The sequence below is a fragment of the Zalophus californianus genome, chromosome 6, assembly GCF_009762305.2.
Source record: "Zalophus californianus isolate mZalCal1 chromosome 6, mZalCal1.pri.v2, whole genome shotgun sequence".
Lineage (NCBI taxonomy): Eukaryota > Metazoa > Chordata > Mammalia > Carnivora > Otariidae > Zalophus > Zalophus californianus.
The window spans coordinates 93,420,729-93,448,560 of record NC_045600.1 but is presented as its reverse complement, the minus strand read 5'-3'; the positions used below and the strand labels follow the sequence as shown (position 1 = coordinate 93,448,560).

The window sequence follows — 27,832 nt, the reverse complement described above, 5'->3', positions numbered from 1 at the left end:
TGGGGAGTGGGAGAGGGAGAAGCAGGCTTCCCACTGAGCAGGGAGCCCGATGCGGGGCTCGATCCCAGGACCCTGGGATCATGACCTGAGCCCAAGGCAGATGCTTAATGACTGAGCCACCCAGGCGTCCCTTGAATGCCACTCTTGAGACTCCTTTGACCTTTTCTTTTTTTAAGATTTTATTTATTTATTAGAGAGCATGAGCAGGGGGGACAGGTATGAGGGGGAGGGGCAGAGGGAGAGGGAGAAGCAGACTCTCCACTGAGAAGGGAGCCTACTGCTTGGCTGGATCCCAGGATCCTGAGATCATGACCTGAGCCGAAAGCAGATGCCCAACGACTGTGCCACCCAGGCGCCCCGACAATTTCTAATTTTAATTAAATAGGATTTTCTTTTAAATTCCCTTGCTGTGGCTACTTTCTCTTCTGAGGTGGTTGACAGCAGCACTGTAATATACCAGAATTATTATCTAGAAATTAAATAATGTGTTCGAGATCTGTACACAAAAAAATTCAGAGACCCTCTATTACAGATTCATCCTTAGATGTGATGCTGTCTAATTTGATGCTTGATATCATCTTCTCCCTCTCTGTTCATTGCTAGTTTGTAAGTAGTTATTTTTATAGGAAATATCATTCTTATGTTCCTTCCCACATTGCTGCATGTATGAACCAGAAGAAATTCACCATGGCTCGCTGATGAGAACACAGAAGAAATAATGTTCGTCACATTCAGGAGTGGGCAGCACTGTTAGTTACTCTTCTTTGTTTTACAGAGATGAACGAAATCAGTCCATCATCGTAAGTGGAGAGTCTGGGGCAGGAAAAACAGTCTCAGCTAAGTATGCCATGCGATACTTTGCAACTGTGAGTGGTTCTGCCAGTGAAGCCAATGTTGAGGAAAAGGTCTTGGCCTCCAACCCCATCATGGAGGTAAGAGAGGAGCCGCCTTGGCCTTCTTAGTATATTCTCTTAAGAATCCTGCTCAAAAACTTATTGAAACAGCACATATCAGAAAGTAAGAAAATACTTTTTCCAGCTGCTAAAAGTAAGAAAATACTTTTGCACGTATTAGTAAGACGAGATGTACGAAAAGTAAAAAGTTAGTAAGGTAGCCATTTGAGTAAAGCTCTTTGAGAAGTATCTACTTTATTCCATAATCCTGCATTTTTAACCTACCATTGAGCTGTTGCTTCTAAATAACTGGCAGTGGTACCTCATTTTCTAAATCTCTGTTCTCCTAGTTAATCGACTCATATTTATTGTTCCTTGTACTAGAAGTATGGTCCTCATTTCCCCCCATTTCTGAGTTCATAGGGATTCACTATACCCAAGTATGATGAATTTTATCATTCCTTTGCCCACATTTCATTTTCTATACTTACAACCTGTTTAGCTGTAAGTTTCTTTTTTTTTTTTTTCCAGATTTGAACTATAGGCTTAAATCATGATCTTGTAAACACTTTTCTTCTTGTTTCTGTGAAGTACATCACACAGCTTTAGGTTAGAGAAAGAAATTCGGTAGCTATAAATTCCTGAGAAAGGAAGAACTACGAAAGGATGTCCTTTCAAAAGTAAAATATGTATACAAAGCGGAAATGCTCATGTCAAAGAAAGTGGACCTGTTTGTGTGAGAATTTGAGTATTTCAGAATTTGTAACTAGAGAATTATCTATTAAAATGATTTTAAGAAAGTCACATTTTTGTAAATAGTCCCATTAAATGGAAAAAAGTAATTCTCATTACTAACAGAAATTATTTTGGACAGGGAGAAACAAGCCTTTCTTATTAAAAATTTGAGTCAGCATTTTTTATTCCTGTTTTTTTTTTCCTTTGTCAAGCCTTATTTGTCACCCAAACCCAGATGGAGTTTAGAACTGGCCTGGTGCACCTGTGGTACAAGTGGTTTTTGCAATAATCAGTCCAGAGGTAATTGTGCCTGGTTTGCAGTGCCGTGTGTGACGCTTGAGAACAGAATGTTGACCCCCTGGCCTGCAGGGCTGCCCTCCAGAGCGGGAGGACCTCTGTCCTCGAACCAAGAGGACAGCATGTGCTGGGGGAGTTACAGGGCTGCCTGGGCCAGATGCACTGTGCAGAGAGAACTGGAGGAGTTTTCTGAAATAGCACAGATGGGGGGCCGGGGGAACAGAGGTGTGTGCCAAAAAGACTAGTAAAGATTTTAAGCAAGTATTAAGATTTTGAAAGAATTTAAGCTATAGATACAGTGCTGGATGCCATTGTTAATATTGGGGAGATAGAATCCGTAGAGCCAGTTTTTGGTTTTGGGTCAGAAAACAACAGGGCTTTCCTTTGCTTCCTATCATTAGTTTTGACTATTTTTGGTCACAGCAACAAATTCTATATATTTGGCAGTAGTTTAGTTCATTATTAGTCCCTAATGTTAGTCTAGATTGTGATGGCATCAGGGAATCCCACCTCTTCTAGGCTGGACCATATAATAATGTAAGTCTGGAGTGAACCTTCTAGGATATGTCTAGAATATTTTATGACCTTCTATATTCTCATTCAAAAAATGCTACATTGTTTTTTCTACAATACAGATTTGCATTGTGTTAGTAGGGGAGGTTAAAATGGCCATAGATCCTAGTTTGTTTGTTTTTTTATTTTTTTTTAAAGATTTTATGTATTTATTTGACAGAGAGAGAGAGAGAGAGAGACAGCGAGAGAGGGAACACAAGCAGGGGGAGTGGGAGAGGGAGAAGCAGGCTTCCCGCGGAGCAGGGAGCCTCATGCGGGGCTCGATCCCAGGACCCTGGGATCATCACCTGAGCTGAAGGCAGACACTTAAAACTGAGCCACCCAGGCGCCCCCATAGATCTTAGTTTTTAATATGTAGTTATAAGGAATTTACTTTATTTGCTGGGATGAACAAAAAAAGATAAAGACATCAGTTATGCTTAGCTATTCCCTTCTATATTGTTATGTAGTTGTTTTTTTTTTAAAGATTTATGTATTTATTTATTTATTCTAGAGAGAGAATGAGAGACAGAGAGCATGAGAGGGAAGAGGGTCAGAGGGAGAGGCAGACCCCCCAGCTGAGCAGGGAGCCCGATGTGGGACTCGATCCTGGGACTCCAGGATCATGACCTGAGCCGAAGGCAGTCACTTAACCAACTGAGCTACCCGAGCGCCCTCTTACGTAGTTTTTCTATAAGAATTTGGATTAAGAAAATTTGGCAAAGAGAGAACTAATTTTCGATGAGTACAAATGAGGGCATCCCAGTTTGAAAGATCAAAATGGAATCTGGGACTGAAGAGAGGTGACAAAGGGTTTGCAGTTATAGGAAGAAGACATAGATGAAATACTGAGTATGCGGCCTAGAAGGTTTGTAACTTTAAACCTGTCTCAAGACTGTGTTTCTGTATCAGAGCCCTTTACTGTGATGTCAAGAATGGCATGTCTGGGTCTCCATGATCTGAAACTCCTCCTTGGGTAATGAGCATCCTACAGTTAACATCACAGCCTAGTGGCTATTGGGATTTGCACACGATCCTTTAGAAAGTTAGTTCCTCATCCTCAGCATAGGCTCCTTTTGCAAAATATGAATGATGCACAGATAAATGACTCTTTTTTGCTCATTTTATCATGTTTTCTTTTTCTCGTTTTCCTCCAGGACATTTTCATCCTAAGAGGGGGACAGGGAAAGATTCTTGTGGTCATAGTGGGTCTTAATAGTTCTTTTACAACATTAATAACCATAGTTAAAGATTTTCATCTTCCTTTTAGTAAAGAAGAAGAAGTTGCTCAACACTCCACTGAAATCAATAGTAAAATCAAGACCACAAAACTTTTTTTTCATTAACAATTTCTTGCTAATTGAAATGAAAATAGCATCAAGGGAGCCTGTTGTAAATACAGTACTTATAAGGGAGAGGGAGGAACTAAGTGGAATGGACAAAAGGTATTGTTTATGTATAGAGCCTTCTTTCCTTACCAAGTTCAAGGCTTGTAATCATATAATTCTAGTTTTGTAAAGGACCCCAGAGCTCATTTATCCTAGTCAGTTTACCCTTGGAGACACTACTGTTCCTCAGAGGAGTAAATGTTGGCAAGTTGGTAGGAGGGCCTGGTCTGATACCCCGGTCTTCAGACTTCTATTTCATTCACTCCTTCTACCATTCTTTGCTCTATGTTTAAATACCTTTTACTCAAAGGCAGAGGGGAGGCGTCTGTTTCAACCCTGGCCTACTCACCGCTGCTTCTCACAGGGTGTCGTGTTGTTTTGGCAGCTCAGCCACTCCGACTCGCACTCTGAGTCGATAGGAGGGAGATGGCATATGGAAGGTGGGGTGGGGTCAGGGAGGGAGGAGAAGCTGTGGACCCCCTTTGCCAGCTTGCTTAGTTGCTGGCAGGAAGGTGCTTGGGATGGTGCCTGGTAAACACTCGGTGACTATTAAACTGCTGCTGCCACAATTACTACATCTTCTTCATCTGCTCTTTGACGGAATATTCTGTGTTGAAAGAAAATCCTGCATTTATCATTAGTTTCCTTTTCTAAACAAAATAAAAATAATTGGAATACATGGAGACTTTTTGTTGTACTTTTTGTCATATCAAAAAGGGGAATATCTAAGGAAATGCATTGTTAAATGGTCCTAGGCTACACTAGATCACTCTTACTTTGCTGGGAAGATAGCTTTCTGTCATTCTTTCCATTTAAAACGTTAATCTGAAATATAGCAGTGTTCTCATTGCCAGAGCAAAAGAGTGAAATGTGCTTTCTTTGATTGATCAGAGAATCTGATGTGTTGATTTTTTTGTGACTGTGTAATTACTGTTTTCATCACTTACATTTGTATTCCTTTTTTAACACTCCAGAGCATTTTCATGTCTTTCTTTCTGCTATGGTTTCAGTCTACTAATCCTGATCGTCTCAGGCTTTGCACAACTAAATTATAGTAATCTTATATAAAATATTTTATTAAACATTTAATGCATGCATTATGTGAACACTTGCTTCTCTAACTGCACCATGTTTTTTGCTTTGCCTTGGAAGAAAAATTTCTAGAAGCATGTTACCTAAGTCAGAAAGTAGTACATACATTGTCTTAATTTTTAAAATTATATAAAAAACTTAGCAGAAAGTTACATTCTCTGAATTCTATGGCAGATGTTTTACAAGTTAGATACATCTGTCAAAACCCAAGGGCAAATTTTACTGTGTCTGGTTTCTGAAAATGGCTTTGAATTGAATGGGTGATTACTAAGATTCTGCTAATAACCAGTCCAGCTAGGCCTTTGTTGTCACAGGATAAGTGGATAGAAACTTCTAGTTAAAGAGTCTCAACACCAGAGCAATATTTCCTTGAAAAATATTAATTTGTCTTAACCAGCTTACTTACATAAAGCAGACTAAATTTTCAGGAAATGCAAACCCTAGTGTGTAACTAAGAGGGCCTGTGCTTTGGCAGCCCCCAGCCCCATCCATTTCTTTCTTTGTTGACCTGCGTGAGTGTGTTCTGATACCACAAATGGTGTGAAAACCTCCCAGACACTGGGCTCAGGTTTGCTGTTTCTGAAGATAATTTGTGTGAGAGTGAGAAGGCAGATCTAAACTATTTGTTGGTATCTGTGTGGTTGTGCATTGGGCAAAGCATACACTGGTGCCTGCAAGGGCAAGGTTGGTTCAGGTCTTAAAAGAATCAGTTTTAAAGTGTTGTGTTACACTCTGTCCTTTCTTTCCCCGAACAGACTCTGTAAATGTCATGTCATGAACTGTATTTCTAAAATACTATTTTTTCCCCTTGCTTCTTAGTCCATTGGAAATGCTAAGACAACCAGGAATGATAATAGCAGCCGTTTTGGGAAGTATATTGAAATTGGTTTTGATAAGAGATATCGAATCATTGGTGCCAATATGAGAACTTATCTTTTAGAGAAATCCAGAGTGGTATTCCAGGTAAGCCGGGCAGGTGCACATATGTATTTGTGTTAGATTGCCCTATAATTCTAGAGCTCATGCTTGCTGGTATGCATTTTATTTGCAGATACTCTTGGGCATATTATGACAATATTACTACAAACCACATTTGGGCTGAAATTTGTAAAATGGTACCTGTCAGAGGCAGGGCAGTACCCATTAGACTAATAATCTGGGGGACTGGGCATTGGTTTAGGTTTAATGGTTTTGATTTTTTCCTGCAGATGGTTGTAGGAAAAGCTTAGTTAAAAAGAGGTACTATTAGTTTTTTTTTTTCAAGATTTTATTTTTTTACTTCTTTCAGAGAGATAGTGTGTATGTGAGCAGGGGGAGGGTCAGAGGGAGAGGAAAAAATCCCAAGCAGACTCAGTGCTGAGCACAAGCTGACATGGGGCTCTATCCCCTGACCCTGATATCATGACCTAAGCTGAAACCAAGAGTCAGACGCCTAACTGACTGCTCCACCCAGGCGCCACAAGAGGTGTTATTAGTTTACTCTTAACTCTCATATTTCCTAGTTGATAGGGGAGACATTGGGTTATGTTTTCAGTGAGTTTGAGTTTGAACCTAGTTCCTTGCCCTCTTTTCTTCCTTCTCCTCTCTTAGAATATGATATTGTTTAGATAGAATAGTGAAGGTTAAAAAATCTCCTTTACCAGACATAAGCCCCTTTTGGGCATCAAACCAGACCTTGAGGCCACACTATGCTTTAGTCAGCTGGATACACTGCAGAATTCAAGGGTATGATGGTAGAGTATAAGGATTCAGTTTTGTATGAACAGTCATATTACAGTTGCATTTTTAAAGTATGTATGTGGAAAAAGGACTGTTGGAAATACTAAGAAATTATATTAAAATTATACATGTATAATATATATACATATATTAAAATTATACATTTTGTAAAATGTTTTATTGATGTTAAAATGTATAAACTAAAATGATATAGATGATGTAGTGCATTTGTGGATTTCTTACAAACAACCAGTAGATGATCTGGTCTGACATAGGGCAAAGCTAGAATATCCTTTTTCATTTAAAGTGTTAGGAAGACCATGAACCTGAGAGATACTATGAGAAAATACTGAGTACAGGTTTACCCCCTTTTCCAAAAGTAGATTGGTCCTATGAAACCTTTTGTAAGCTGAAATGGTGTAAAATGAATAAAAAATTACCATTAATTTATATGGAAAAATTTCTGAGCATCCCCAGACCCCAAAAATAACCTCTCTTAGGCTTTTCTGATACCTTAGGACACATCTTGCTAACAGATCCACAAAATAAATCGAGATAAAGCACAGATGCTCACAGACAGAGTTCAAAGCTATGGCAGCTTGACGCTGAGATGCTGGCTGTAGTTCCCGGGGAAGGAGCTTGGCGGTCCCATGGTCGCTGCTAGGGGTGTGCTGCCTTTTCAGTGGCTCACTGCAAAATAACTGCTAAACACTAGTTTTTGCTTTTCTGTAAAAAATCCTCTTTGGATTTCTTTTGGTTAGCAAAACAGATGGTAATGTAGGCCTTCTGCAAAAATGAAGTGGTGTAGTGCGAACTTTAGAAAAGCAGGGGATACCTATATTTCAAAAACATGGTTTTAGTTTTCCCCAAAGGCAATAATCTCTTATGACAATAGCATATATCAAACTGTCTTTACTTCAAAAAACATCATTATCAGATAATTTTTGTTCAATGTGACCAACAGGTACACATTCATACATATATGCACATAGCTAATAAATCATAAGATTTAACAATCATAAACCTATATTAGGAAATTTAGGGAGGGACAACTTATTACACTGAGATAATTAAATATTAAAATTTTACTTTATGGGGGCGCTTGGGTGGCTCAGTCGGTTGTATCTGATCCTTGATTTCAGCTCAGGTCATGATCTCTGGGTTGTGGGATGGAGCCCCTAGTCTATGCTCAGTGGGGAGTCTGCTTGAGATTCTCTCCCTCTGCCCCTCCCCCCACTCTCTTTCTTTCTCTCTTTCAAATAAATAAATCTTAAAAAACTTTGGGGCACCTGGGTGGCTCAGATGGTTAAGCGTCTTTCTTCAGCTCAGGTCATGATCTTCAGGTCCTGGGATTGAGCCCTGTGTCGGGGTGGGGGGGGTGCTCCCAGCTCAGCGGGGAGTCTGTTTCTCCTTCTCCCTCTGCCTCTCCCCCTGCTTGTGCTCTCTTTGTCTCTCTCTCTCAAATGAATAATAATAATAAAAAAATCTTAAGTTTATTTTATGATTGAATTTTCTGAGTTTTAGGTTAAAATGCTATAATTGAAAACTCTTCTTATTTCAAAGGCAGAAGAGGAGAGAAACTATCATATCTTCTATCAGCTTTGTGCGTCAGCAAAGTTACCTGAATTTAAAATGCTGCGATTAGGTATGAATTTGGTGTTAGATTTATTGTTCTGGTATTGTTTTCCATTAATTCCTGAGTTCATAAGCTTATTAAAAAGAGGATTATCTTATACTAAAATATTTATGAATAAAATGATAAGAAGTCTGCATTTGGCTTCACGATAACCTGGGGAGGGGGAAAGGGTGAACAGCTGCATAAATGGAGCAGGATTGGCCTTGAATTGATACCTGTTTAAGATGAATGATGAGTACACAGGCAGTCGAACTCCAGACTCCATACAGTTAACCAGGCTATCACTGTCTCTGCTTCAGAGTGGACATGAGGGTAGGAGTCAAGGCTTTTTCATACACTGCAAATCTTTTATTTTCGTTAATTGCAGGAAATGCAAATAACTTTCATTACACGAAGCAAGGTGGCAGTCCTGTGATTGAAGGAGTTGATGATACCAAGGAGATGGCACATACCAGGCAGGCCTGCACTCTGCTAGGTAACAGTTTTATTTTTGAGCTCTTAGGAGCAATAGTTCTCTGATTCAAGCAATTTTTGTTTTGGAATATTTGCTTAGCTTTGTATTAGGTGGTGAGTGTTGGGAGATTTAATATTCATTCCTTATAAAACACCTTTGGGCAGCAAATGAGCACAAGGTTTCTTTTTGGGGTGATGGGAACTGTTCTAAAATCTGATTGTAGTAATGGTTGTACAACTAATCACTGAATTGTATACTTAAAACAGGTGAATTTTATGGTATGCAAATTATCCTTCAATAAAGCTGTTTAAAGAACAAATTGAGGGCATTAGGGGAGGTGGGACTAACTAATTCTTTGTTTAAATTTTCACAAAATCTGAAACCTAAAGCTAAATGAAATGGGTTCCTGAACAAGCTCACATTTTATAGGGTTTTCGCCTTTGTTTTTTTGTTTGTTTGTTTGTTTCGCCTTTTTTTGGTCTTTTGTGGTTGGGAAATGTGGTTGAGCTGGTGTAGTGACAAAACACTGTATTGCATATAGATTATTCCAGTGTTTTAAAAATGGCTCAGATGTCACTGTCTTGTTTCTGAGATTTAAAAAATATGGAGTCTACCTGCAAGTAAATTAATCTTTAGAACTGCAATGTACAACTTTTAGTGGTGAATTATTTATTTTAAAAACCTCAAAATATAGGGACATCTGGGTGGCTCAGTTGGTTAAGCATCTGCCTTCAGCTTAGGTCATGATCCCAGGGTCCTGAGATGGAGCCCTGCATGGGGCTCCTTGCTCAGCAGGGAGCCTGCTTCTCCCTCTGCCTGCCGCTCCCCCTGCTTGTGCTCTCTCTCTGTCAAATAAATAAATAAAATTTTTTAAAAAACCCTCAAAATATAAATAAATAACATCATGTGTTGGTATCTTGATGAGTACTATGAGGTGAGTTAATTTAATTTAAAAGCATTGCTAATCAGAGTATGGTCCAGGACCATAGTGGAGCTTGCAAAAATTCAGAAACTCAAGCCCCATCTCAGACCTACTGACTCAGAATCTGCATGTTAACAAGATCCATTGGTGACTCGTATGCACATTAAAGTTTGAAAAATACTGCTATACTTCTAGGGCTAAATCTATTTGTAAATAGAAAATTGCAAGTTTGTAAAAGCCATAATTAGGAGATAGTTAGAACATTTATTATAAGATCAACTCTCAGTTACCCTGTATATGATTACATATTTGGAAATAATTTTACTATTTTTACTTCTATATAATTATATATAATATTCAGGAAAGTCTTACCTTACTGAAAAAGGAAACCGGATCTGAGAAAATGTCAAGGCTGTCCAGCTTTCTCACCCTGCCTCATCCATCAGTTGCTGCTTTAATGCTGCATTTAGATGTTCCCTCATCAAGCTGGGTACAACATGAGCCCAAACACTTCCCATCTCGGGATCTCTTTAGCTTATACTTGGTCTGTAGTTAGAAGAAGTAATTAACATAATCTGACTTAAAATAGCCTTATTGGGCTACCACTTGCATTTGGAGTAAATAGAAAAGGTAATAATGTTAGTAAAATACTTAAATCCAGGGTGTGATGATGATGATAATTTGTTTAGCATTTACTATGTGTCCCACAGCGTGCTAAGTATACTAAATGACTACATGCATTTTCTCATTTAATGTTCATGGATGCCCTTTGAGATAGTCACTACTATTCCCGTATCCTAAATGAGAAAACAGAAACATAGAAGGGTGATGTTCCGTGCCCATGTGAGATGGCAGGTCAGGAGCAACGCCAGCCCTTGAGCCCAGTTCTCGCTCCCTCCACATCCCGCCCATGCTCCCAACCATGATGCTACACTCTGTTACATGCTGATAGCAACAAAGATGAAGGTGTGGTTAACCATGACATGTTACCATCTGCACATCTGGCAATATTCAAGAGTTAAAAATAGGCTTAACATTGGCTGCTGTAATGGTTTATAATCACTTGTTCATTTCCTCTGTTTCAGGAATTAGTGAGTCTTATCAGATGGGAATTTTCCGAATACTTGCTGGCATCCTTCACTTAGGCAACGTTGCATTTACATCTCGGGATTCAGACAGCTGCACAATACCTGTAAGTTCAGGATATGCTTAGTGTGATAGCAGGTTATTTGTGTTTCAGTTTTGTTGATTCTTTATGGAAGCAGTATATTTGAAATCTCTCCTATCATTATCAGAGAGATAAATTATCCAAGTAGAATCTGGAACTGAAAGTAGGAAATATGGATGCTAATCCCTGGTGCACAGTGATTGTCTGTGTAAGGGAGAGGAGAGAACTTGGATACATGTCTGGTCCATATGAACAGAGATGGGAAGAATTCGATGTGAAAGTTGGATTGGGGCCATCTAGTGACAAGGGTTCATTTGGCCCATGGCACAAATACCAATAATTGAAAACTTTATGTCTTCAGCTGTGGAGTTGTAATATAGTTTAAAAGTTATTGAAACAACTATTAGCAGTGGTTACTCCTGAGAAGAGGAACTAGATGGCTGGGAGGCTGAGTGTCTTCACTAGGATTTGCATATTCTTTCACACATAGTGATAACTGCACACTGAGAATTAAAACCCAATTCCATATGTGGAAATGTTTGTTTAAAATGTAACAAAACCTGGTGGTCTCAGATTGTCCCCACTGGGCATTTATGATTTGCAGTATTTGCTGATCACCACCATCAAGTATAACACACGCACACACATACACACACATACACAAATAGTTTTAGGTATTTTTTAACTTTATTAGAATGAAGGAAATTTTAATATAATTAATTCTTTTTCCATCCTGCTTCCTCAAGATTGTGATAGGAAACAATCTTAAGATTTATGTTTCACTCTTCAGATATCCAAGTTGATATTAGCAAATCTACATGTAGATTAATTCATGAATTAAATTTGTATAAATGAGATGTTAGTTTTGAAATATATGTTTCAGTGTCTCTTCCTGGATTCAATCCCTACTTTACTGTTTAATTGTGCTGTGTTTTTTTCGTGGGTTGCTTACACTTCTCTGAACCTCTCGCTCCTCATCTGTAAAATGAGACATTTTTTTCCAGCAATTTTCGAGTAGGTTCTGTGATCTTCATACTGGATAAATTTTATATATATGTGTGTGTGTGTGTGTATTTTTTTCAAGATTTATTTTTAAGTAATCTCTACACCTAATGTTGGGGCTTGAACTCACAACTCCCAAGATCAAGAGTCTCATGTTCCACTGACTGAGCCAGCCAGATGCCCCATGATAAATTTTTTTTTTTAAAGATTTTATTTATTTATTTGAGAGAGAGAGAGAATGAGAGATAGAGAGCACGAGAGGGAAGAGGGTCAGAGGGAGAAGCAGACTCCCTGCTGAGCAGGGAGCCGGATACGGGACTCGATCCCGGGACTCCAGGATCATGACCTGAGCCGAAGGCAGTCGCCCAACCAACTGAGCTACCCAGGCACCCTTATATTTTTTTTAAAAAGTAATAAATATGAAAAATCTACTTAGAGGCCAGAAACTAAGTGAAAATAGGAGCTATGAGAAAGAAGTAGAGCCCCGGATTTAAGGCTCACCTTGAGGGCATTTACTGAACCCAGTGACTATGAACTTTAGTTTTCTTAGACAAAAGACAAAGCCCAGGACTCATATAAACAGGGGAACCCCTTCCTAAAGCTGAGACCCTAGACGGAAAACTAGTAGTAAACTTGCCCACTACCTACTCGAAGAGTACAAAGAAAAGTTGATCTGGCTTGAGCAAGCCTTGGTGCTAAGTGTAGGAGAAAACAGTTCCTAAAAATTGACGGCAATGAACTGACCCTCACAGTTACTCCCAGACTGATTTTGTAGTTCCTAGATGGTCCCAGAAAGCTAAATACAGAAAACTTAGCTTAAATTGGTCCTGGATTGGTGGTGCCTTAGATGCCTGTCAGAAGCAAATGTAAATCTACTTTGGATGATCCAGGTCTCAATAGAGTCCCATGAGAAAAGTTACAAGAAATATTGGCTCACAGTCAAAAATCACAGATTCCACAAAGAAACAAAATAGGAGGAGCTAGGCAAAACAACAGATAAAAGTCAAACCTATTAAGGATGCTGAAAGAAATTAATAGCAAATTTGACACAACTGAGGAGAGAAGAGAAGAGCTAGAAGAGATGTGAAGAAATTATCCAGAATGCAAGACAGGACCCAGAGATGGAGCACTTAAAACATAGGAGAGGGAGGGATGAAGTAATAAAATCTAGTTTTAATCCAATGAGAATTCCTAGGAAAAAAAAAAGAATGAGGCAGACATAACATTTGAAAAGATAATTACAAATTTCAGAAATTGTGAAAATGACTCTAAACCTCAGATTAGGAAAGTCCACAAAATCCTAATTAGAATAAATGAAAAAAAATCCACCCAAGGCACACCATAATGATAGCAAAGGCAGAGAGAAAAATCTTAAAACAGGCAGAAAGAGAAGACATACTACTTTAGAAGAAATAACAGTTAAACCATTAGCTCACTTCTCAACTACAGTAGAAGCCAGAAAACACTATCTTCAGTGCTCTAGGGTAAGTAACTATTAACTTAGAATTGTATATCCCATAAAAAGATCTTTCCAGAATGAGGGGAGAATAGAAGTGTTTTCAGACAAATAGAAATTGGGAGATTTTGTCACCAAGAGGCCCTCACTAATGGAAATATTAAAGGACATAGTTTAGGCAGAAGGAAAGTGACCCAAGATAGATCTAAAAGTAGAGAATGAATGGTGGATCAATAAACTAGGAAAGCACATGCCAATATAGATAAAATTTCATTAATTAAAACAGTAGTAATTATGAATAGTGTATTGGACTAGAAAAGACAGAACTCCCCACAAAATACTTAGTAGTACAAAGGGAAAGATAGGTATCTTTACAGTGGAGAAACTTGGCAGGCATTCCCTTAATCAGGTGACTGCAATCGACAGGACCAGTAGCGAGACCAGTCAACATCATAGAACTTTTTTTGTTGTTGCTTTTGTTGTTGTTGTTTGCTTTTAAAAAGCCTTTAAAGATATTTCTTTATTTCTCTGTTTTGCAGCTTATAGTGAACATTTTTTTTAAGTTTTTATTTTAACTCTAGTATAGTTACCATACAGTGTTAGATTAGTTTCAGGTGTACAGTATAGGGTATAGCACTTCCGTACAACACCCAGTGCTCATCACAAGTGCCCTCCTTAATCCCCATCACCTGTTTCACCCTTCCCCCCACCCACCTTCACTTTGGTAACATCAGTTTGTTCTTAATAAGAGTCTGTTTCTTGGGCTATTGTAAATAATACTGCAATAAATATCGGGGTGCATGTATCCCTTCAAATTAGTGTTTTTGCATTTTTTGGGTAAATACTCAGTAGTGTGATTACTGGATCACAGGGTAGTTCTATTTTTAACTTTTTTCCAGAGTGTTTTCTGGAAACTCTAATTTTAACTTATTCCATACTGTTTTCCAGAGTGGCTGCATGAGTTTACATTCCCACCAGCAATGCGTGTGGGTTCTTTTTTCTCCATATCCTTGCCAACACTTGTTGTTTCTTGTGTTTTTGAACTTAGCTATTCTGACAGGTGTGCAGTGATACAGTGATATCTCATTGTAGTTTTTTTTTTTTTTAAAGATTTTATTTATTTATTTTGACAGAAAGAGAGGGAACACAATCAGGGAGAGTGGGAGAGGGAGAAGCAGGCTTCCCACTGAGCAGGGAACCCGATGTGGGGCTCAATCCCAGGACCCTGGGATCATGACCTGAGCCGAAGGCAGACGCTTAATGACTGAGCCACCCAGGCACCCCTCTCACTGTAGTTTTGATTTGCATTTCCCTGGTGATGAGTGATGTTGAGCATCTTTTCATGTGTCTGTTGGCCATCTGTATGTCTTCTTTGGAGAAATGACTGTTGAACATTATATAACTTCTGATATGGTGAACTGAGAGCACAACATCACTTCCCTGGTATTCCTGCCGAGAAGGCATGACCCAAATCTAATCATGAGGCAGCGTCATGCATACCTGCATTGAGGGACATCCTAGTCAAAAATGTCAAGGTCACAAAAGACAAAAAAAAAAGAATGAAAAGCTGTTGAGATTAAAGGAGGCTAGTGAAACATGGCAACTAAAATCAGTGTATGAACTTAGACTCGATCCTGGACTATAAAAATATCCCCCCACTCCTGTGCAGAGATTGATTAGATCAACCAGAAAAAAAATTGAATTAGATCTATAGGTTAGATTAAATAGAGTTGTGTCATTGCCAGTTTTCTAATTCTCTTGGTGATACTGCACATTGAAATATTTAGGACTAAAATGGCATCATGCTTGGAACTTCTCTCAAAGGTTTTCTGGTTTTTTTTTTCCTCCCACTCCACTCTCAAAGGTTCTAAAAAATTAATGTGTATGTACATGTATGTGAAGGAGAGAGAATGATACAAGCAAACGTGGTAAAATGTTAATATTTAGGGAATCTGGGTGAAGGGATTTCTTTGTACTGCTCTTGTAACTTTTAGTCTAAAATTAGTTCAGAAGAAAAAGTTAAAAAAAGTAAAGAGAATCATCAGCCCCTGTTCCCCCTAAAAATATAGAACTAGAGTACTAGATAACAACTGGATAACTGGTTTAGGAATTCGTCTATATACTTTTGAAATAGCATTCCTAAAACATAAAGGTACAGAAAGTTTGAAAATAAAAAGTTTAGAAAAGATACATCATAGTTGCTAGAAAAAACCTGGCAGAGCCTATATCGATATTGGACAAAATAGAGTTTGGGACCAGAAGCAATACTAGAGGTAAATAGAGTACTATGTAATAATAGAGATTTTATTCATCAGGAAGATGTAATGCTTCTAAACTTTCATGTACTTAATGGCATAGACTTAAGATATATAAAGCAAAAATCAACAGAAACCCAAAAGAAGAAATAGACAGCTCTATCATAGTGGGAGATCATTGACTTCTCTCAGATAAAGAGAAGAGATAAATGAAGAAGTCTAAAAATTAGTAAAGTAAAGAAAATTTGAACAAAAAAGTTTACAGCCACGATCTAATAGTATGGTAATGCCATTCAAATAGAGTATGTTTAGAGAGTACTGAGGTCAAATCGTTCATATTTATACAAATGAAATTAGCTGCTTATTTAAGGGAGCTGTAGCATGCTGTTGGTAATGATGCTAGTTTGTATCTGAATTGATCACTTGGGAGAAGGAGAGATGAAGGAAGGAAGGGACTGCTTCAGTGGGAAGGGTCAGGAGGTGAGGGTGCCAGGACACCCAGGTTCTAATGACAACACTGACAAACACTGGCCGTGTGATGTTTGACAAGCTGTCCTCTTGGATTTCAATCATATAGTGATAGGGATGTTCATCCTGGCTCTTCCCCAGGAATGTCATCAGAGTCAACTGAAACATGTGAGTGAAGATGTTCACAAATATAATGCACTCATGTGGATCAAACTAAACAAGTTTTTATTGAATGTCTCCTCAATGCAAGGCCTATGGAAGACCTTGTAGGGGGTAGGGATATATAAGTCATTAAAGAGATTCTAATCATTCTCGTCTAAGAAGTCATGCAAATAACTCTCAAGTTATCTATTTCAAACCCTTCTGCAGCTTCCCTTTGCTCTCAGGATAAAGATCAGCCATGGTGTAGCCTCTGCCTGTCTCTCTGGCTTCATCTCAGATATTTTCTCCCTCACTCAGCGTTAGTCCCCCATACTATAGTTTTCTCCCACCACAGGACTTTTATACCAGCTGTGCCCTCAGCTTGAAGACCCTTTCTTCCCCCTTTCACCGAGTTAATACTTTCCCATCTTTCAGATTTCAACTCTGTTTCTCAAGGCAACTGGCGCCTGCCTCCTGAGTAGAGCACACTCCTTTCATATGGAATCATAGGATAGTACCTTGTTCTCTGCAGTAATTTTACATGTTAGGGAGCAGTTGTTTGACTAATATCCATTTCTCCTAGTGACTGTAAGTTCTAGGAAGATAGGGGCAATGTTTGGTTTTATTTACTGGCATATTGTAGGCACTCAGTAAATATTTGTTGACAAGCTGACAGGTCTTCTAATCAACTGACTGAATGAAGGTGCCTGGAGACAGATACAAACAAATAACAGCAAAGAGACAAAAGAAGATGTAGTTTGTGAAACGAGCCCTAGGAGAGGTTATAAAATGCTGTCTAGATGCTGGTCTAATGGATGACTGTGATTATTATCACCGACCAGCTTCAAGTGATCTGCGTGTTCATTATAACAAAGAAATTGCTGGGTTTTATTTGTTACTTCTTTGTTAGTGTTTTTTTAGTAAATTCTTATTTGATTGATTTGGTCATAGGAAATAACCCACTCTCTTTTGTCAGCCCAAGCATGAACCTCTCAGCATCTTCTCTGACCTTATGGGCGTGGACTATGAAGAGATGTGTCACTGGCTCTGCCATCGGAAACTGGCTACCGCCACAGAGACATATATCAAGCCCATCTCGAAGCTTCAGGCCACGAATGCCCGTGATGCTTTGGCCAAGCACATTTATGCCAAGCTCTTTAGCTGGATTGTAGATCATGTCAATCAGGCCCTCCATTCTGCTGTCAAACAACACTCTTTTATTGGAGTACTGGACATATACGGGTAAGTGTATTTGGCTTAATGGTCAGCCACAGAGCATTTCTTTCTAGAGATTATCTAGTAATTCTGAGTGGGTACTAGATTCTGTCTCCTACTGGTAAGGAGAAAAAATTAGAAGAGCATTTCTAAAAATCTTATTTCATTTGCTAGTTTGCCTTCTCTGGGTACCCTCCTTTAAAGATTTTATTTATTTATTTGAAAGAGAGAGAGCGAGAGAGAGCATGAGCAGGGGGAGGGCCAGAGGGAGAAGCAGACTCCCAGATAAGCAGGGAACCCAGTGCAGGCCTCGATCCTGAGGCTCCGGAAATCATAACCTGAGTTGAAGGCTGACGCTTAACCACTGAGCCACCCAGGCGCCCCTCTGGGTACCCTCCTTTAGCTGTTAATACCTTTCCTATACATTTCTGCTTTTTAATGCCTAATTTTTTTTATTGTTTAGTTTTTCAAAAGAACCTATGAGATCTCTGTTCCCAGTTCTCTTTTATGTGAATATTTAGACACTGAATCTGTAAATTGACAAGAGCAATAGGTTTATCATAATTCTGATTGTTCCCCACCTGGGGATGAATTAGCCCTCAAAAACTCATACTGTTAAATACCTCTAAAAAAAATAGTAATAAAATAAATAAATACATATATACACACCTCTGCATGCTGGAGCCTTTAAAAAAATCTCTCTGCTATGTGGCTGATGCCTATCTGCTGGGTATAGATTCCATGTTACTGATTTATAAACCTTTATCTTCACTGATGTGGAAAAAAGGTTTCAGAATGTTGAGAAATTTCCCATTTCTTTCTTTCTAATGGGCACATTTTGAATATTTTAAAAAGCTGTTTGTTTCTTTTTCTCTTCTTCACATATTATTTTTGGTTTTACAGATTTGAAACATTTGAGATAAATAGTTTTGAACAGTTTTGCATAAATTATGCAAATGAAAAACTACAACAACAATTCAATATGGTAAGAATTTTCTTTTTCAACCAATTTCTCTTATAAGTTAATTCTTTTGAATTCCCACTCTGTGTTTTAAGTCTAGTTTCTGAAATGAGGTTGTAAATTGCAATTATTATGTGGGCTTTAGAACAGCTGAGCTGCTGAGGAACTTATGATTAATAAATGAGTGCAATGTTAAAGAAAGGTGTATGGCCCAGATAGGACTCAAGGTGATCTTCAGATTACAACCTGGGAATAGTAAAAATTTGGTTGAAATAAATTGAGTGATGGAAGCAGAGAGTGTGTTAGGTAGTAACATAGGCAGTTTGAAGTTTGGAGCCCAGGATATCCTTCAGTGTGTTGTTCCTGTAGAGTGAAGACTATCTTAACTCCTACTTGCTGTATACGCAAGATGCCAGCATGAAAAATCAGAACGCACTCTCTTTTCTATGTATTTTTTTTACATATTCTATTTTATATACTCTCTTTTCAATAGTCTAAGACATTCACCACAACAGTGGCAATGGGAATATTTTGAGAATGGCTCTTGTGGAGTAGTAATATCAAATATCATCAAGCATTATCATGGTATTGGGGAATTTCAGGATATTTAAAAATGAGGGGCAGTAGATTGTAATAGTGAAGATCATAGACCTCCAAAGTAAACTGCTTGGGTTGGAATTGCATTCTGCATTGATTATTCATGCGACCTTGGGCAAGTTAATTGACCCTCCTGGGCCCTAGTCTCCTCATCTGTATAATGGGGATAATGATAGTACCTACTGCAATATGGTTGTATAGATTAAATGAGTTAGGATATGTAAAGTTATCAACACATGCCAGGTACAGTTCTAAGTGCAAGATTAGGGATGGTTATTAGTACTGATGAAAGAGGATATTAAAAATGAGTCACCCAGGGGCACCTAGGTGGCTCAGTTGTTAAGCATCTGTCTTCGGCTCAGGTCATGGTCCCAGGGTCCTGGGATCAAGCCCTGCATCGGGCTCTTTGCTCAGCGGGAAGCCTGCTTCTCCCTCTCCCACTCCCCCCTGCTTGTGTTCCCTCTCTCGCTGTGTCTCTCTCTAGATAAAATCTTAAAAATGAGTCACCCAAAAAACAAAACAAAAAACAAGAAAGTCACCCATAGAAGCTGAAGATGGAAGAGAAGAGAGCTGAAGGACAGGAAAAGAGCCCTTAGTATCCTCATTTTATAAAGAGAGAGGACAAGTGGCATGGTCTATAGTTAATGAACAAAAAATAGAAATTTAAGGGTATTTTAAGTTACAAAATTAGTAAAAATCAGAAGAACTAAAAGTAGTAATATTGGGAGGGCTGGGGAGGGGCACAGTAGAGAGGTGATATATATGAATTTAGCCTCATCTGTCTCTTCAAGAAATCAATAGATGATGTTTCCAACGAATACATAAAAAAATAGTGGATAAACATACTCTTTAGAGGTAAATATCAGAAGAAATAACTAAGGAAGTTAAAAATGGCTTCCTCCAGAGAGTGAGACTGGGTTGAGGGATGGGACAAGGGATTGTTGCTTGTCATCATCAAACCTTCAGACTGTTTGATTTTTTTTTTAAAGATCTTATTTATTTATTTGAGAGAGAGAGAATGAGAGCATGAGAGAGAAGAGGGTCAGAGGGAGAAGCAGACTCCCTGCTGAGCAGGGAGTCCGATGTGAGACTCGATCCTAGGACTCCAGGATCATGACCTGAGCCGAAGGCAGTCGCTTAACCAACTGAGCCACCCAGGCGCCCCAGACTGTTTGATTTTTAAAAAATATTGCGTATACTCTGATGAAAATTTGGACCATCTTTATTTAGCAAGTTAATAAGCTACTTAGCACAGTGAAATAATGCAGAGGTGATCTTCAAGCCTTAAACTTATGACTGTTTCCATAAGAATGTGATTGGTGTATTTCTCATCTTTACATAAGAAACATTAATAAAAACCTATCAGAGACTAAACTGAGCATCATCTTTTTCAAGGTTTTACTGAGATTAATACTTTAATCATCCACAGCCCCGGCTCTTTCCTAGTATGTTTTGGCACAAGATGACTGTAAATATGAGGAACCAACACTGCCCTCATTAGGGATTGGCTCATCTGTCTGTTTGACAAGGACCCCATGTCTTTGCATGTGTGTTTCTGACTCTCTTGTTTCTCTTTCTCTTTCCCTCTGCCTCTATCAAGGCTGTTTGTCCTTCTCTGTCTCTCTCTCACACACACACACTATACTGCATCTTAGCTTCTCTCTGCATAGCTGCTCCACTCCCTCTTACTATCAGATGACTTATTCTTCCCTTTTATTTTGTATATATTTTCTCAAGGTTTCTGCTTCCTCAATCACTTCAGGCTCCCTGTGAACCCAGCAGTGGTTGGATTGCTCCTCTCATCCTCTCCCCACCCCTGCCCTGGCCCTGGAGAGAGAGGGAGAGCGACGGGAGGAGCAGAGAGAGAAAGAGAGAGAAAATCTGAAGCAGGCTCCACACCAAGCACAGAGCCCAATGCGGGGCTTGATCCCACAACCCTGGGATCATGACTTGAGCTGAAATCAAGAGTTGGACGCCTAACCGACTGAGCCACCCAGGCACCCCTCTCCTCTCACCCATATAAAAATTCTTACACCTGAGAAAGAGAATCTGGTTAACTTCATTCATTTTTCCATCACAGATCTCTAGCATTTGACTAGCTGTGACTAGGAAGATGGGGTTTCCCAGTAAAGAACTTGGCTGCTTTGGGCCACTCCGTTGGCAGGGATTGTGGGTGGTGCAGTGGGCATGAAAAACATGATGATCGGCATTTTTACAGCTCGCAGTCATTACATATTGACCAAGGATCTCTAGCTCATGCCCACATTGTCTTTTTGACAATTGAGTATCCAAAATTTCTGAGGCCTCATGGACTTTTCCAAACTAGGCATAGAAATGTGTATAAGAAACAAACTCTATTTAAAATCTGGATCAGTGTTTCTGTCAGTGTGGAGATTGCATATAAATTATTGAATTAAAAAAAGAACAGGGCTCATTGCTTTGGAAAATATTGGTGCCATCAGTCAGGGCATCCTGCTGACACGTGCCCTGTTTGCCTTCTCATTCATCATAAGAGCAGAAGAAATTTGCTTTCTGATCAACATGACATAAATATTCATATGGGTGACCATTTTGTTTGTTTTTTTTTTAAATTGCTGAAGCTTATTGCAGCTGGTAAACGCTGCAAATGAGCCAAGAGGGGCATTATAATAAGTACAGAATAAAGTGAGAAAGTTCCAAGTGCACAAGGAGAATATGTATCAGAAATCTTGGTGACACCTAAGTTTCATGGGTCTTCGGGTCCTAGAAAATATGTGTTGTTTGGTCAAAGTCACAGGGGGCTATTCTTTCCAGAAAAAGCATCAAAATATCTGAGAGAAGAAGGGACACAAAAGAACAAAGGAAAGCAGAAATCCCCAAGAACAAAGAGTAGAGGTCATTAACATCTTATAGACACTAGAAATTGTGGATTGCTATATTGGTTGGGCAGCCTGAAGCAAGAACTGTATCAGGGATTGGATTGCCCTTCCATCTAGACTAACTTAACAATCATTCATCTGCAGAGCTCCTATCACACAGGAAGGAGTGATAGGAGGAAAGCCTTTCCTCACCACCCTATATCCAAACTGGATGAGGATTCTTGGATTCTTGCTCTCATAGCTTACATTATTTTCCTCTGTAAAATTACTACAGTTTGTGATTCCTTGTGATTATTTGATTTCTGTCTGTGTTTCCCACTAGTTAAACTCCCTGAGGGCAGAACCCACATCTACTTTGTTAATGGTGTGCAGTGACTGGCACATAGTAGACGGTCGATATATATTTTTGTTTAAATGAGCGAATGGGGATTAGAAGCAATGGTGAGGATGGTGGCTAAAACATTTAGCAGAAAGAGCAATGGATTGGTCCTTGTTGCAGCTGCTTGCAGCATTGGATGTAGAATTCAGAAAATTGAGCTGTAGATCCCCTGACTGTGGAAAATAATAGAGGCAGACATAAAACACTGTTATCTAATTCTGAGGCACGTGAACTTCAACATCACTGTACCTTAAGAGAATTACTTTGCTGTGCTGTAAGCGTCACCCGGCATGGTTCAGTAGTCTAAGGGGCATCTGCTCTGCATAGTCCAAGGCCAGCTAAGGCATTGTTAGCAGCACTGTGCAATAATTTGAGGCCAAAAAGTATATTGTGCAGCATTGGATGTATACATATAAAAAAAATTGAAGATTCCTACATTTGTCAGCTGTTTAACACATCTACATACCTAGATTTACTTGTTTACCAAGCATCCTATATAGCTGAGGCTTTACTATCTGTGGTTTTTATTTGCTTTTTATATCACTCTCCGTGTGTAAAACATGTTTCTCCCACAAGATTGTTGCTGGAAGCCATGGACTATCTCATATTATGTTTGTATCCTCTTAGAGTGTTTTCTATAAATGTTGTTTCTTGACTAACATTACTTATAATGATACAGTAATGCCAGTTTTTTTTTTCTTTTTCATTTCAGCATGTCTTCAAATTAGAACAGGAAGAATATATGAAGGAACAAATTCCATGGACACTCATAGATTTTTATGATAATCAGCCTTGCATTAATCTTATAGAATCTAAACTGGGCATTCTAGATTTGCTGGATGAGGAATGCAAGGTAAATATGATTTTCTGATGTACCTAGTCTATCAAGAGATATGTCAAGGTCAGAGGTCAGTGGGTTTAAGCAGAGATTCATTAGTATACCATGAGGTGTCACGGTGGCCACGAGTGAGAGATCACCGTACTTGCATTCTGAAAGGTCACTAGACCCAAAGGGTTCTAAATATAGTCGAAACTTGGAGAATTTTGGGGCACCTGGGTGGCTCAGTTGGTTGAGTGGCTGACTCTTGATTTCAACTCAGGTCATGATCTTGGGGCCCTGGGATTGAACCCCACGTCAGGCTCCGTGCTCAGCAGGGAGTCTGCTTGAGGATTCTCTCCCTCTCCCTCCGTCCCTCCCCTACCACTTGCACTCTCTCTCTCTCTCAAATAAATAAATCTTTTTAAAAATCTAAAAAAAAAAGAAACTTGGAGAATTTCCTTTCTCTTTTCAGTCGCTTCTCAGTTACGTGAAAAATTGACATTAGACACAACTGCTTACCAATTTTTTTTTTTAAAGATTTTATTTATTTATTTGAGAGAGAGAGAATGAGAGATAGAGAGCATGAGAAGGAAGAGGGTCAGAGGGAGAAGCAGACTCCCTGCTGAGCAGGGAGCCCGATGTGGGACTCGATCCCGGGACTCCAGGATCATGACCTGAGCCGAAGGCAGTCGCTTAACCAACTGAGCCACCCAGGCACCCAACTGCTTACCAATGTTAGCCACCTTTGTTATATTTGGTACTTTTTTGTTCAGTGTTATGACATATTTAAAGAAATGCAAGAAATTGTACAAAAGATATTTTAAATAATAGTCCTAAATATCCATGATTTTAAAATTGCTTGTTCTTTATCACTGATATATATGGTAGAAAGGGAGTGTTAGCTTTAATATTTGAAGACCCACATGTTGGGAAAATAATGGATCTCCAGCTTTACTGCTAACTGAGTGATCTTAGACAAATAACCTATCCTTTCTCTTAACTCCTCTTTAGTTTATATGTCATAAATTATACCATAGATTGATCTCCTAAGCATCCAGATTTCCTACAACAATAAGAATGAGTATAATGCTCAGTTTCACTTGAAATTAAATAAAATGCATATCAAACCAAAAATGGGATACTGCTTTTTACTTATCAGACAGGCAAGTTTTTTTTTCTTTTAAGATTTTATTATTTATTTTGAGAGAGAGAATGCATGTGAGCTGGGGCAGGGGCAGAGGGAGAGGGATAGAGAGAATCTCAAGCAGACTCCGCGCTGAGCAGGGAGCCCAACACGGGGCTGGAGCCCAGCATGGGGCTCGATCCCAGGACCCTGGGATCATGACCTGAGCTGAAATCAAGGGTCGGACGTTTAACCAACTGAGCCACCCAGGCGCCCCAGATAGGTGAGTTTAAATTTGATAATACCATTCATTTATGGTAGGATGTGAGTTAATACAGCATATTTTTGAGGAAATTTGACAATATTCATCAAAATTATAAGCACATGTACCTTTGGACCCAACAGTGGAACTGCTGGAGTTCACCCTATGAATATACTTGCAAAAGTATCCAAGATATATATGTAAAAGAAGTAATTGTGGCCATTTTTACAATAACAAAAATGAGTAAGAACCTAGTGGCCATAAATATAATTATATTTATTTTAAATATATTTTCTTCATTTTAAACCTTTCTGAATTATGAAAATATTTCACTGTGTGCATATATTACCTTTATTTAACAAATTTAAGAAAATACCTGATATGGAGCACCTGGCAGGCTTAGTCGCTAGAGCATGCGACTCTTCATCTTAGGGGGTCATGAGTTCAAGCCCCACATTGGGCATATAGCTTACCTAAAAAAACACACACACACACACATAAAATCATGATAGTTCATCTTTTATTTGTGAAGTTGTTTTAAAAGCAGGTAGAATATTTGATGATTCCTGGTATAGACAGATTGAGTTGCCCAAAGATTGGGCTGAGTCATCCATAAGAAGGTCACAGTCATTGCTTTTCATTAGTAATTAGGTTTTGGCATCTAACAGAGTGATGTGGGAGGAATGAGCTCCTAATTGCATATAAAAGTTGTTAGAAAAGCCAAAAAATGGTCTTTTGGTTGATGCCTCAGAAGAGCCTTATAACAATTTTCACCTTATTTTGTTGTTGTTGTTGTTGTTTCTTTTCTCCCTTGAATGTAGATGCCTAAGGGCACAGATGACACTTGGGCCCAAAAATTGTACAACACACATTTGAACAAATGTGCACTCTTTGAAAAGCCCCGTCTATCAAACAAAGCTTTCATCATCCAACATTTTGCTGACAAAGTAAGGAATGTTTATTATCTTTTTTCTTTTTGAATATTTAAGTTCAAAGAGGAAAAAATTGATAGTCAAGAGATATCATTTTTATCTTTGCTGAAACTTGCATTCTTTAGTGTCTTAGAGGAAAAGTATTTTTCAGTGTTGCTTTGTTGGTTTTCTCTTCCTTTAACCTAAATGGAATTATATTATGAAATAAATATGAGCCTGCAATCCTCTATAATTCTGAAATCCAAGAAACTCAAAACTAAAAAGTCTTCATAATTCATTTTATGTCTAGACCTGATCTCTGACTTGAACTAATATGAGGTTCTGTATCGTCTTTATCTCACTTAGGCTGGATATTTGCATACTTCAGTGTAGAAATGTTAATGTGTTTGATTACAGTTGATGCATCAGATTGCTGAAAACCTTGGAGGGGTCAGCATAGAGACTGATTGAGTCAGCATGGGAGAAGACAGTCAACTTCTTAGGAGTCTGCTTACCTATGACTTGGGGGGATCTTTTAGACCATCACTAGTTAGCCCTACCACTGTTCCCTAGGAAAAGCAGTATTTGAGGAGTCTTACTCTAGAGTTAACATACTTCTTCCCAAGAATAGTACTGGTTTCTTAGAATAAAACTGATAACCAATTTGCTGAGAACCAGTCATATAGCCTGAACCTAATATATTTTTGTTGTTAATGATTATAATATTTGTTCAAAAGTCTGTTAGTTAAGAAGATTTTTGCATGTGTTTTCAGGTGGAATACCAGTGTGAAGGCTTTTTGGAAAAGAATAAAGACACTGTTTTTGAAGAACAAATCAAAGTTCTGAAATCCAGCAAGGTAACAATGTAGGCTTTCTGTAATCAGGATATATTCATTAAAGTGTTAATTACTTACGCATTAGTTTTTTTGTTTTTTTTAAGCATTAGTTTTTTAACAATAATGATTTTTCTAACAAAATCAGATTTACTATTAGTTTTTAATTTATCAAATACATAACTGTGTGTCAGGTATTGTTTTAAATGCCTTACAAATGTTAACTCATGTAATTTTTATAATGAGGTGATATAATCATTACTCCCATTTTACAGATGAGGGAACTGAAGCACAGAGATTTCATAGCTAATAAGTTTTCAAGCCAAATTAAAACACAAGCTGTCTGGCTCAGAGTCTGCTCTTAACCACTATGCAATGTTGTCTTTCAGTTTTATGTGAAATTGTTGTCTCCACAGTGGTTCTAGACTCTCTTGTGCCTTTGTGAGAGACTATGAGAGAAAACAGGTTTTTTGCTGCATTATTTATGTATGTATGTATGTATGTATGTATTTTTAAAGAATTATTTATTTATTTTAGAGAGAAACAGAGAGAGCACTAGCGGGGTTGGGGGGCAGAGGGAGAGGGAGACAAACAGACTCCCCAATGAGTGGGGCACATGACTTGGGGCTCGATCCCAGGACCCTGAGATCATGACCTGAGCTGAAATCAAGAATCAGATGCTCAACCAACTGAGCCACCAAGGCGCCCCACTGTATCATTTTAAACGGATGCACTGGAAACATGGCCTTATGCACTCAAATTAATTGAAACTAAACTTAGTTTAACAAAATGAATATTCAGATATTCATTAAAAATCTATAATTACTCATGTGAATCTAGACTACTGACCAGCACTTTTGTTTTCCTAGTTTATTCTGAGATAGTCTTTTTAAGTTCTGTGGGAATATTCTATAAACATTTTTAAATTTAAATTCAATTAATTAACATATAATGTGTTATCGGTTTCAGAGGTACAGGCCTGTGATTCATCAGTCTTATGTAATACCCAGTGCTCATCACATCACATGCCCTCCTTAATTTCCCCCATCCCTCCACCTCCCTCCCCTCCAGCAAACCTCAGTTTGTTTCCTATGGTTAAGAGCATCTTATGGTTTGTCTCCCTCTCTGGTTTCATCTTGTTTTATTTTTTCCTCTCTTCCCCTATGGTCCTCTGTTTTGTTTCTTAAATTCCACGTATCAGTGAGATCATATGATAATTGTCTTTCTCTGATTGACTTATTTCACTTAGCATAATACCCTCTAGTTCCCTCCATGCCGTTGCAAATGGCATTATTTCATTTTTTTTTTTGATGTCTGAGTAATATTCCACATCCTCACCAACATCTGTCACTTCCTGTCTTGTTAATTTTAGCCATTTTGACTGGTGTGAGGTGGTATCGCATTATGGTTTTGATTTGTATTTCCCTGATGCCGAGTGATATTGAGCATTTTTTCATGTGTCTGTTGGCCAAGACTAAGTTCCAGTTTTAACCCTCAGAAAAATAATGACTGAGTTCTGTAAGTGTCTGTCAGTTTTTTACTTACACTCATAAGCACTGGGCATTAATGCTTTATAGCTTATAGGACTGATGTATAGGAGAAAATTCTCTCCTAGTGCCAATCCCGGAGTACTATTCAGTTAGATTATAAATTATTTCTATTTATGAATAGTGATGAAAACCATAAAATTCTAGT

At 38.5% G+C, this 27,832-nt stretch overlaps 1 protein-coding gene across 1 annotated transcript in view; it reads left to right on the top strand.

Moving 5' to 3' along the window:
* MYO5A (myosin VA) overlaps window positions 1-27,832 on the top strand; it is a 192,278-nt gene that overhangs the window by 86,852 nt on the left and 77,594 nt on the right. Inside the window, 10 exon segments of the mRNA XM_027570252.2 lie at window positions 776-932; window positions 5,777-5,920; window positions 8,240-8,321; window positions 8,680-8,787; window positions 10,774-10,880; window positions 17,155-17,420; window positions 18,297-18,378; window positions 22,901-23,041; window positions 25,215-25,340; window positions 26,078-26,161. Coding sequence (XP_027426053.1) covers window positions 776-932; window positions 5,777-5,920; window positions 8,240-8,321; window positions 8,680-8,787; window positions 10,774-10,880; window positions 17,155-17,420; window positions 18,297-18,378; window positions 22,901-23,041; window positions 25,215-25,340; window positions 26,078-26,161 — 1,297 coding nt within the window.